This window comes from Lutra lutra, chromosome 5 (genome assembly GCF_902655055.1).
Source record: "Lutra lutra chromosome 5, mLutLut1.2, whole genome shotgun sequence".
Classification (NCBI taxonomy): Eukaryota; Metazoa; Chordata; class Mammalia; order Carnivora; family Mustelidae; genus Lutra; species Lutra lutra.
In genome coordinates this window covers 6,060,654-6,072,679 of record NC_062282.1, presented here as the reverse complement: position 1 = coordinate 6,072,679, position 12,026 = coordinate 6,060,654, and the positions used below count along the sequence as shown (strand labels likewise).

General features: G+C 44.4%; 1 protein-coding gene across 7 annotated transcripts in view; it reads right to left on the bottom strand.

The window, feature by feature from the left end:
• Nucleotides 1-565: 565 nt before the first annotated feature.
• MTRR (5-methyltetrahydrofolate-homocysteine methyltransferase reductase) overlaps nt 566-12,026 on the bottom strand; it is a 38,378-nt gene continuing 26,917 nt past the window's right edge. For all 7 annotated transcript variants that reach the window (XM_047729714.1, XM_047729709.1, XM_047729713.1 and 4 more), the window contains 4 exons: nt 6,647-6,765; nt 5,520-5,612; nt 5,223-5,405; nt 566-2,407 (listed from right to left, as the gene is read on the bottom strand). In XM_047729714.1, the coding sequence (XP_047585670.1) occupies nt 2,263-2,407; nt 5,223-5,405; nt 5,520-5,612; nt 6,647-6,765 (540 nt within the window). In that variant the 3' untranslated portion in view covers nt 566-2,262. The remainder of the gene's footprint in view (nt 2,408-5,222; nt 5,406-5,519; nt 5,613-6,646; nt 6,766-12,026) is intronic.

Genomic DNA, 12,026 nt, shown 5'->3' with positions numbered 1-12,026 from the left:
GTCGGGGGCACTCCCCCCGCTACACACAGCTCAGATTACCTGGTGAGGCCCCTGGGGAGTGCCTGAGGTTTGGCCCTACAGCAGCACTGTGTCCAGCCCCTGGGCTCAGGGGGCAGCCCACGGTGGTAAGAGGGACATAATCCTGCCCCTGGAAAGTTGAAACCACCTTGAAAGACAGGCCGTGGACCTTCTAGAGACCTAACTCCGCTAAGCACACCTAAGCACGCTGGGCGTCTACCGCTGCCTAAGGAAGTAAGGGGGTTGCTGGAGGGAGACGAGACGGCTAAGGGCAGGTGCCAGCACCCACTGGGAAGGCGTATTTGTCAGTTTCTCTTTCCAGGTCAGCTTTGAGGCCACGTTCATAGACAACATGGCAGGTGAACACAAGTTCTTGTTCCACTTTGTTACACTTATCAGCAGAGAACCTTGTCCTTTTGAATGTTCTCATCTTGTCTGCTCTGGCTGATGTATACAGCATCTGCATAGAATTAGGTCTGTAACCAGATTTGCTTGACATGTTCTACCTTGTAGATCTGTTTCCATTACAAGATGTAAGAAATAGGACTAGACATTAAACAGCCATAAAGCTTTATCAAATCTTAACATTGTTATTTTTTCAAAAACGACCAGAAACCTTTGACAGGTAGATGTTTTTGAAATGCCAATCTCTTGAATAAAAAACCAATATACACCAGAGCCTAGAAAAATTAATCATACCCTTTTACACTGTCTTCTGTTCTGACAAATTTCAAGAGAATTTGTCACTAGGAATTGTCATAGTCCATTTGGGTGGCTTGAAATAAAACACCAGACAGTGGCGGTTCATAAATAAGGATTTCTTTCTCTCCGTCCTGGAGGCTGGAAGTCCAGGAGTGGGGTGTGGGTGGGATGGGCAGAAGGAGCCCGAGCTCTAGGGGGCCTCCCATCAGGGCACAGATCCCAAGCCGGAGGGCTCCCCCCTCATGACCTAAGCACCTCCCAGAGGCCCCACCTCTTAAGGTCATCGTAATGGAGGTTAGGACTGGAACGTAGGAATTTGGAGGGACGTAAATATTCAGAATGGTAGGAACTTTGAAAAATACAAAGATACTAATTTAAGCAGGCATTTTAAGCCCAGGATACAATTTGATATCATGGGGTTAATGTAGAAAAACTAAAAAAATATGCCAAAAAGAGCACAGAGGAAGAACAGGAGGGATTATAGCTTTACTAAAATATGTACAGGCTTGCACCTATACACAGGATACAAATTTCCTAAATTCTAGAACTGTGATATTATCAATTGTAATAAATCACATAAAAGAATTTTAAAATATATTTTACATTTCTAAAGTCATTTTAAAAATATCTCTAGGTGTTACCTTAATATTTTATCAGAAATATAGCTTTGGTAATAAATAACCATTTGATTAAGTTATACAGATCTTCCCTAACTTATAGTGAAGTTACATCCCAATAAATCCATGGTAAGTTGAAAATATCGTTAGGTCAAAGGGCACTTAAGACACCGAACATCACAGCTGGGCCTCTCCTTCCTCACACGTGCTCAGAGCACTTACGGGAGCCCGAAGTCACGTAACAGGGAGGATCTCCTGTTACTGACTGAATGCCGCAGGAGGTAACAGAACGGTTGTGTGGGCGCCGACGGCTGCTGGGCCTGGAGACCGGCGCCACTGCCCAGCGTCAGGAGAGCGGAGGTGATCAGTCGCCAGCAGCCCGGGAAGAGACACGCACTCGAACTCGGGCTGTCTCTGCTAACCACGTACGGCTTTACACCGTTGTCACTCGCACATCCGGGACTGTCCAGATGAACAAGTAATCAGATACGCTGTACCGAGTTAATTTCAATACATTAATTGGCATTCTTTACGGGAGAGTTTATAGAAAAATAAATTATTTTTTCCTTATTTTAAAAACTGGCAACATAAGTTCACAGCTGTAACCGTCTATGCGATGCGCCCGGGTCCACGCCGGGAAGCCTCATCACACACAGACAGACACCTTCCTGTGACCCGGAGGCGGCACCTGTGACATTCTCTAGGACATGGTGGCCTCCCCTCAGCTCAGGCGGCCTCCAGGCTGAAGCCAGCGCTGCGGGAAAAGCCGATCGAGAGGCTGCTGTCACGGGAAGGTGGCCGCTCCCACTCTACCTCCTCCAAAATTTTCTTTTTTAATTTTAAAAATGGAAAGTCAGTTTCAGCCAAATAGTCTTTTACTACTTTCAGCCAAAAAAAGCATCATGCTCTTCCTTATTTTCTGATTTTATGACCAAATGTCCTGAAGATACCGTTTTTCTTCTTTCAAAGTAGCCAACGTTTTCAGTGCTTCTAGCTTTTCAACTCCAGCCTGTTTGCTGATTATCTCCACAAGGGTGTCATTGACGTCTTTGGCCATATTCTTAGCATCTCTAGAAAAAAGAACAGCATCTGTGTTCAGAAAACAAGAATTTTTACCGATGCCTCCATAATTCACAAATCTAAATCCCACTGACTCCACCACCACCCACCCTGGCCCTCCTTTTCTCCAGGAAGCGTCCCAACAGGTGTCCCAGCCTGTCATCCGTCAGGCCTCTCCCCAGGGACCAACCCAATGCACAAAGCCGACCCCGTCATTCACAGCTGAAAGCCCCTCACAGGCATCCCTGTTCCAGGAGCAGCTGAGTCTTCAGTTACTGTCGAGGGACCTCACGGACCTGGCTCCTCGCGTCGCTCTCATCCCTGCCCTTCATCCCCCGGGCACACAGCGGAAACTGCGTTCCCAAGGGCAACAGGGTTTTACGCCTACAAGCCTTCATGTACGTACGTGTGCACACACACATGCGTCCAATCACCAACAGACACAATCACTGACACTCCAGCTGTGGGCCCGGCTCCCAGTGCTGACCGGTTTCAGTGCATTCGTTCACAGGACTGCGGAGGGGCCCCCGAGTCCCCCTGCAGCCCCACCATGGCACCTGCTTTCCCACCAGAGAGTGGGCGGTCTGCCGGCGGGGGGCGGGCCACGCTGCACCTTGCATCTCTCAACACCTGAACCGGGCCAGAGCACTCGGGAGGCACCGAATGCTGTTGAATGAGGAAAACTGGACAGGACACTAATATGTCAGCAAGAGAACTTGTCCTATCCCTTACAGTGACATTTCTTGAAAAGGGGTCTCCAGAGGCCACTGCGACTTCCTCCATCATGCTTCCCCTCAAGCACTACGACGGAGCCGCCAGCCCCACGGCTGCTCCCCCGGCACCAGCGGCCACCAGCGGCCACCAGCGGCCAAACCTACCAGCCCCTCTGTCTTCTTACTTGACTATCAGACCATAAGGCTCCCCTGCTTGGGAGTGTGCCCTGGACTCAGGGACAAATTCACTCCTTCCAAGGGGCTGGTCCGTGTTAGGGTGCCATGGGGTCTCACTCCGAGCCCACACCACTGACCACCATGAACACTATCAACTCCGCCGTGCAGACGGAAGAATGAAAGCACCAGGGATTGTAAAGCGATTTATGGGCTAACATGTTGGGACGTTTGACATATTCCCAAGCTGTCATTTACCAGTTATTCATGTATTTGTACAACTGACTATGCCTCTACTAGTTAGACGCACATCTAAAACTCCAGCCTGGGGGCGCCTGGGGGGGCTCAGTCGGTTACACCTCTGCCTTCGGCTCAGGTCTCGATCCCAGAGTCCTGTTTTTGATTCCTGCATCAGGCTCCCTGCTCAGATGGGGGGTCTGCTTCTCCCTCTGCCTCTGCCACTCCCCCCGCTTGTGCTCATGCTCTCGCTCTCAAATAAATACATAAATCTTTAAAACTCCAGCCTGTTCTTCAACACTGACAGCTCTATCCTCTACAAAGTGAAGGTCAGACACTTCTTTAAAAGCTAACTGAAAATGTAAACCAACACAATGTCCAGGATCTGTGCCCTTTATCAACCTAAAGTAGGGTTTCTCAACTGAGAGTCAAATATCCATGAACAGGTCATAAAGTCAACTTGGAAGGTAAAATCAGTGTTTAAAAAAACAATGAAACAGGGGCGCCTGGGTGGCTCAGTGGGTTAAGCCTCTGCCTTCGGCTCAGGTCATGATCTCAGGGTCCTGGGATCGAGCCCCAATCCAGCTCTCTGCTCAGTGGGGAGCCTGCTTCCCCCTCTCTCTCTGCCTGCCTCTCTGCCTACTTGTGATCTCTCTCTCTCTCTCTCTCTCTAAAAAAAAAAAAAAAATGAAACAGAAATTATCACAGTATGTCATACAAGTAAACAGAAAAAGTTCTGTTTTATAAAACCTGTTTCTATTATATTTATATCTGTTCTAGATCATGTACCAGTATTTCTTTTTTGGTATCACAGTTAAAACAGGGGGCACCTGGGTGGCTCAGTGGGTTAAGCCTCTGCCTTCAGCTCAGGTCATGATCTCAGGATCCTGGGATGGAGCCCCACATCGGGCTCCGGCTCAGTGGGGAGCCTGCTTCCCCCTCTCTCTCTGCCTGCCACTCTGCCTCCTTGTGAGCTCTCTCTCTCTCAAATAAATAAAATCTTGAAAAAATAAAAGAAAGAAAGAAAAAAAAAACCCCACACCTAACTTGGTGATGTATATAAGTTTTTAAATGCCTGGGATGTGTCAGAATTAAAAAGAGCTATTTTTTACTCAAAAGATCTTTTTAATTAACACAGTATATTTTAAATTCCATTAATACAAGTTGGTAAGTTTCTAAAACTTTTATTTTTTATTTTTATCTACACTTTGTAGAGAATAGAGCAATTTTGAGTTTCTGTAACAGATCTTGCTTCAGAAAGCATATAAAACTTAATATAAAAATGATTCCTGGCTTACTGCCAATTTTGACATTACAAATTATGCCTTAAAAAAAATCTTTAGATCCACACTCTCAGAGTCAAAGCCACAGTTTTCCTTAGCCAGGTCAAATGCATAAATCACATATTCTTGGATACAACAAATCAATCCTGAGACTTCAATGATTAGCATCTTAACACCAAACAGAACTTCCGGAGGCTAAAACATGTACCATACGGCACCATGTACTCCGAAACGCAAGAGCTGATTTCACTTCTATCTCCCTGATAACGATAACGTCTTGGCTATGAAATGTATATTAAAGTCATTTCAGAACTTGTATTTCTATTCCAGTACTTAAAAATCAAACCTCTCATCCCTGTCTAGATTATTAATGGTCCTGGTTCATTCAGTCGCCCAGCACCTGGGTGACGGCCACATACCCACACACGTAAATGCAGCCGCGCTCATGAAGAAGGAGCCTCGCCACCTGCTCGCTGTGAAGCCGGATGTTGTCCTGCACGTACTTCACTGGGGCATCCTCCTCCCCAACAGGAGCATCTCTTGAGAAGGAAACCTTCAAGTGAGTTAGGACTCCGCGCTGGTGGAAACGTCTGAGCTCTTCTCTGAAACACAGCATGTAACGGGATACTGAAAGGTTTGTCACTGACGGTTACAAGGTCTGAAATGAGAACTGCAGGCCCGCTGCTGAGTCCTCCGGTACCAGAATCACACAGTACCTGAATAAATAATCCCTATCTTTGTGTCGGCAGCCAAAAAACAACCACATTGCTCCGAAGTGCCCATCTGGATGTTGTTCTTGAAGTTTCTCTCTACGTGGAAAAGAAAGCAGAGATAGGATAGAAAGAATATGTAAAACCCATCTATTTGGTCAGAAACGTCACCAACCAATCCAGACAGGATTCACCATCACTGTGAGTTTAGCCACTGAGGTAACGTCGTCCTGCCCACAGGGCTCCAAGCGCCCCAGCAGACACCCCAAGCACGCGCATCTGTTGGCTACGGACACCTACAAGCTCTGTACGACATCTATAAGGATAATTCAAAATATCCCAGTGTGAAACCTACACTAATTTCTACATTAAAAATTAATAGAAACTTTGTGAATGAAATTAACTCTCAATCAACGTAAGAGAAAGTGGCCCAGGGTTTTAAAAGGTAGAATGATCTGCCGTCAACGGGTTCAGGAATGACACAGCGAGGAGACTCGCTGAGTATGTCTGCCATTATTCTCTGCTTCCTTAAAAGAAAAAACTAAGGATAAAAACAACAAAAAGACCTTGTCCAAAGGATATTACACCACTATCTGTGGACCAGCACATGAAGAACTGTTCATTATCTCACAAACAGGGAGAAAAGCACAATTTCTTTTATGTCATATAGTTCTATAATAGCAATCGGCTGAAAATTACTGATGCTTGGGTTTAACTTAGAAACTTCTGGTGTAATTGGATCTGTTAGTAGCAATTTTATCTAGTCAAGGAATAGCCTGTGCATCATCACAGCAAAAAGGTGTGCCTGAAATTTGTCCCCAACTACATACTACATGTAGTTATATAACTACATGTAGTTATAAACTACAGAGCAGTTGGGGGGAAAAAAAGTGTTATAGTAAAAAGGGAAGTTCTAATACAAAATAAAACCTCTGGAAGACATCACGCTTACTTTTCCCATGGTGACAAATTGTGCTATGCTATCACACATTTGATAGTAATTTTTTAAAATAAAAACTTCACAACTGAAGTCTGATATTTAAAGAAAATCACTAAAGAGACAAAAAGTCTACCATATTTCCACTGAGGGTCACAAGGGATACATTTTCTCAGCAGTCAAAGAAAGCACATACCTGTGTTGCAGGAAACCAATGAAGGGCGCTACACCAGTTCCCGGACCCACCATTATGATGGGGGCAGAGGGGTCACTCGGTAAGTGGAAAAAATTGGTTGTTCGAGGAGAGATGGATATCTGGAATGTTAAACCAATGCTCGTAAGTCTGAAAGAAAACCTAGACAAAAGCATATAACCAAGATGATCTTTGCTAAAGAAAACAGCAGCATTAAATCTTACTGAAACCATGAACACATTTGTCATTACAGAGAAAAACAAAATCTGTCTTGCAAATTTTTCTTTTCTTAAGATTTATTTATTTATTTATTTATTTGACAGACAGAGATCACAAGCAGGCAGAGAGGCAGGCAGAGAGAGAGAGAGGGGAGGAAGCAGGCTCCCCGCTGAGCAGAGAGCCCGATGTGGGGCTCGATCCCAGGACTCTGAGATCATGACCTGAGCCAAAAGCAGAGGCTTAACCCACTGAGCCACCCAGGCGCCCTGCAAATTTTTCTTTTCCATCAAAATCAAAAGTGCTTTAAAAATCACAAGCGTATTTCTAAGGGAGAACACTGATACAAATCCTTTTCCTAGGCCCATGAGAAACACACACCTACTAGTAGGCAACCCACCATCTGCACTATGGAGAAGTGCACGGCAAACCGCGGTTAGGATTCTGTGTTTGCACGTAAAGGGTCAACGAAGACGAGCATCCAGATGGAGTGAGCGCTTCAAGGGCAAATCGGCACCTGAAGGAAAACTGAGGGGGTCGCTCCAAAGACGCTGAAGGACTGTGTTATGTTTATTAATCTAATCTGCAATGTTACATGTTCGTGCAAAACCAGAGGAATAAGCAGCATGCACAGATAGAGACAATCTTTTTGCTAAAATTTCAAAAGATTTTTCTCCTAAACCACGTGCTAGGGATACGTATGAGGAATCCATCTAAATATATTTCAGTTTCCGTTTCACTTCGCCATATGAGTGAGTTACACCAAGTCACAGGAATCTGTTCTGGGTGTAATGGCGCACATTTTAACCTTTAACGTAAAGAAAACCTTTTGAATTTTGACAGGACAGACAGGAAAGAACTGGCAGAGCGATGGGAGATGAGTCCTGGCATTCTGCAATGAGACTGTCATTCGTCTCACACGAGTCTCACTTGACCCACCCACTTACCAGTCTCACGGATGGTACTCAGTATGACACGCACTACAGACAGACAAAGAACAGAATCCTGTCCTCGTGGACTTACATTCTATTGGGAGGAAGAGACAATAATCAAACACTTATCTATAAAATGACTGGTAATAAGATCCATGAAGCAAACCAGAGCAGGAGACCCTGGTCGGACCATAGCGTGCAGTGAGAGCACACCGCCTGCGTTCTAGGGACTGTAAGGAGACCAGGATTGGCCCACTCTCGCCGCAGTCACCTCAAATGGTTGACAACAGCAAACACTTCTGCCTGGCTCGCCTTAAAGACCACAGGTAGGCTACAGCTCTGTAGCCCAGGTACCCCCCCCCCTTGCAGCCAAGCCTCAGGGGCATCCCTGACCTGCATCCTCCCATCCTTCCATCAAAGAGGAGGAACAAGCCCCACCAGCAGGTGCGCGGCCTCCCACCCAGAGGGGCCACAGCCAGACCGCACGTCATGGGCGGGGCACCCTGTGCCTCCCAAGGACGGGGTATCCGTCAACATCGACCAGCTGGAGGAGAGTGTGAGTGGGTCATGTGAATGTGAACATTCTCCACACTTCCTATAAAATACGCATGGCAGTAAGTGCCAATTTAAATTGTATCCTTATTCCCAGACCTCCAATGCCTGAATAGTAGTCAGTCTATAATGAAGATCCGTTAAAATGGAGAAAAGAGAAAAAGGCAGAAGGAAGGAAAGAATGAATTCGTGAACAGCACCCATGCTGGGTGTGTGGGATAGGTTATGGATATATCTATTTCTTGAACTTTCTGGAGAGCATCCATTTTTATAGGATCATAAAATGACATAATACTTTTATATCCATACCATAATATTTCTTTTCAAAAAAGGAACAGTGTCTCAAGTTCTTAATATTTTGTTGATGCATTATGGGAAAATATCACGGAAAAGGGCAATTTCAAGCAGCAGCTTCCCATGAGCCCTCTCAAGTATATACTGAAGTCTTACTTTCCCCTTAGGGCATGAACTTTTCAACTCCAATAACTTAGAGCAACCAAACCAGTCCTAAGATAATGCTACAAACGACATGTTCATTTTTTTCAATACCACAGAAAAAGACGACTTCATGATAAAACCTGAAAGGTTTTGTTTCATTTCAACCATCCTTATGGGCAAGAAGGGACTTTAAATTGTTCCTTATGCTGTGGTCCTGAGTGAGATTTGCCAAGTACTGTATCAAAGCATGAAGGATGGCACTAAGTCCGCATGTAAATGTGTCCACGGTTTGGTCACTCACTCACTCACTCGATAATTATCAAGGAGGATGCATCTCCTACATCTTTCAAAAGTGCCTCCCCCTATTTGCCTTCACACGAAGAGCGCTAATTTGGAATCTACACCACACTAAGACAAAAAGGGAAGAAACAGGGCAAAAATCCTACTACCCCAAGTGAAGGACAAAGTTACTCTTTGGATGTGAACGGACTGCCAAGTAAGGGTTCATCTACGACACAGTATGATCTACACAGAAGACGAGGCTGTCTCTCAACACCGGCCTTCAGTCTTCACTTGCCTCTTTTCCTATGCTCCATCTTCCAAGAGCATTAGCCAAAAAGACCGTCTTTTCTATGGATATGACGAGGAAGGAGAAAAGAGTATTATGGAAAATTCACACTTTATAAACATATATTTTTATCCCCAGGGGTACAGGTCTGCGAATCGCCAGGTTTACACAGCACTCACCATAGCACACACCCTCCCCAATATCCATAGCCCCACCCCCCCCACCCCCGCTCCCAACCCCCCTCCCCCCATCAACCCTCAGTTTGTTTTGTGAGATTAAGAGTCACTTATGGTTTCTCTCCCTCCCAATCCCATCTTGTTTCATTTATTCTTCACCTACCCCCTCAACCCCCCATGTTGCATCTCCTCTCCCTCATATCAGGGAGATCATATGATAGTTGTCTTTCTCCGATTGACTTATTTCGCTAAGCATGATACCCTCTAGTTCCATCCACGTCGTCGCAAATGGCAAGATTTCATTTCTTTTGATGGCTGCATAGTATTCCATTGTGTATATATACCACATCTTCTTTATCCATTCGTCTGTAGATGGACATCTAGGTTCTTTCCCTAGTTTGGCTATTGTAGACATTGCTGCTATAAACATTCGGGTGCACGTGCCCCTTTGGATCACTACGTTTGTATCTTTAGGGTAAATACCCAGCAGTGCAATTGCTGGGTCATAGGGTAGTTCTATTTTCAACATTTTGAGGAACCTCCATGCTGTTTTCCAGAGTGGTTGCACCAGCTTGCATTCCCACCAACAGTGTAGGAGGAGTCCCCTTTCTCCGCATCCTCGCCAGCATCTGTCATTTCCTGACTTGTTCATTTTAGCCATTCTGACTGGTGTGAGGTGATATCTCATGGTGGTTTTGATTTGTATTTCCCTGATGCCGAGTGATATGGAGCACTTTTTCATGTGTCTGTTGGCCATCTGGATGTCTTCTTTGCAGAAATGTCTGTTCATGTCCTCTGCCCATTTCTTGATTGGATTCTTTGTTCTTTGGGTGTTGAGTTTGCTAAGTTCTTTATAGATTTTGGACACTAGGCCCTTTATCTGATATGTCATTTGCAAATATCTTCTCCCATTCTGTCAGTTGTCTTTTGGTTTTGTTGACTGTTTCCTTTGCTGTGCAAAAGCTTTTGATCTTGATAAAATCCCAATAGTTCATTTTTGCTCTTGCTTCCCTTGCCTTTGGTGATGTTCCTAGGAAGATGTTGCTGCGGCTGACGTCAAAGAGGTTGCTGCATGTGTTGTCCTCAAGGATTTGGATGGATTCCTTTCTCACATTGAGATCCTTCATCCATTTTGAGTCTATTTTCATGTGCGGTGTAAGGAAATGATCCAATTTCATTTTTCTGCATGTGGCTGTCCAATTTTCCCAACACCATTTATTGAAGAGGCTGTCTTTGTTCCATTGGACATTCTTTCCTGCTTTATCGAAGATGAGCTGACCATAGAGTTGAGGGTCTATTTCTGGGCTCTCTATTCTGTTCCATTGATCTATGTGTCTGTTTTTGTGCCAGTACCATGCTGTCTTGATGATGACAGCTTTGTAATAGAGCTTGAAGTCCGGAATTGTGATGCCACCAACTTTGGCTTTCTTTTTCAATATTCCTTTGGCTATTCGAGGTCTTTTCTGGTTCCATATAAATTTTAGGATTATTTGTCCCATTTCTTTGAAAAAAATGGATGGTACGTTGATAGGAATTGCATTAAATGTGTAGATTGCTTTAGGCAGCATAGACATTTTCACAATATTTATTCTTCCAATCCAGGAGCATGGAACATTTTTCCATTTCTTTGTGTCTTCCTCAATTTCTTTCATGAGTACTTTATAGTTTTCTGTGTATAGATTCTTAGTCTCTTTGGTTAGGTTTATTCCTAGGTATCTTATAGTTTTGGGTGCAATTGTAAATGGGATGGACTCCTTAATTTCTCTTTCTTCTGTCTTGTTGTTGGTGTAGAGAAATGCAACTGATTTCTGTGCATTGATTTTATATCCTGACACTTTACTGAATTCCTGTACAAGTTCTAGCAGTTTTGGAGTGGAGTCGTTTGGGTTTTCCACAGAGTATCATATCATCTCCGAAGAGTGATAGTTTGACTTCTTCTTTGCCGATTTGGATGCCTTTGATTTCCTTTTGTTGTCTGATTGCTGAGGCTAGGACTTCTAGTACTATGTTGAATAGCAGTGGTGATAACGGACATCCCTGCCGTGTTCCTGACCTTAGCGGAAAAGCTTTCAGTTTTTCTCCATTGAGAATGATATTTGCGGTGGGTTTTTCATAGATGGCTTTGATAATGTTGAGGTATGTGCCGTCTATCCCTACACTTTGAAGAGTTTTGATCAGGAAGGGATGCTGTACTTTGTCAAATGCTTTTTCAGCATCTATGGAGAGTACCATATGGTTCTTGTTCTTTCTTTTATTAATGTGTTGTATCACATTGATTGATTTGCGGATGTTGAACCAACCTTGCAGCCCTGGAATAAATCCCACTTGGTCGTGGTGAATAATCCTTTTAATGTACTGTTGAATCCTATTGGCTAGTATTTTGGCGAGAATTTTTGCATCTGTGTTCATCAAGGATATTGGTCTGTAGTTCTCTTTTTTGATGGGATCCTTGTCTGGTTTTGGGATCAAGGTGATGCTGGCCTCATAAAATGAGTTTGGAA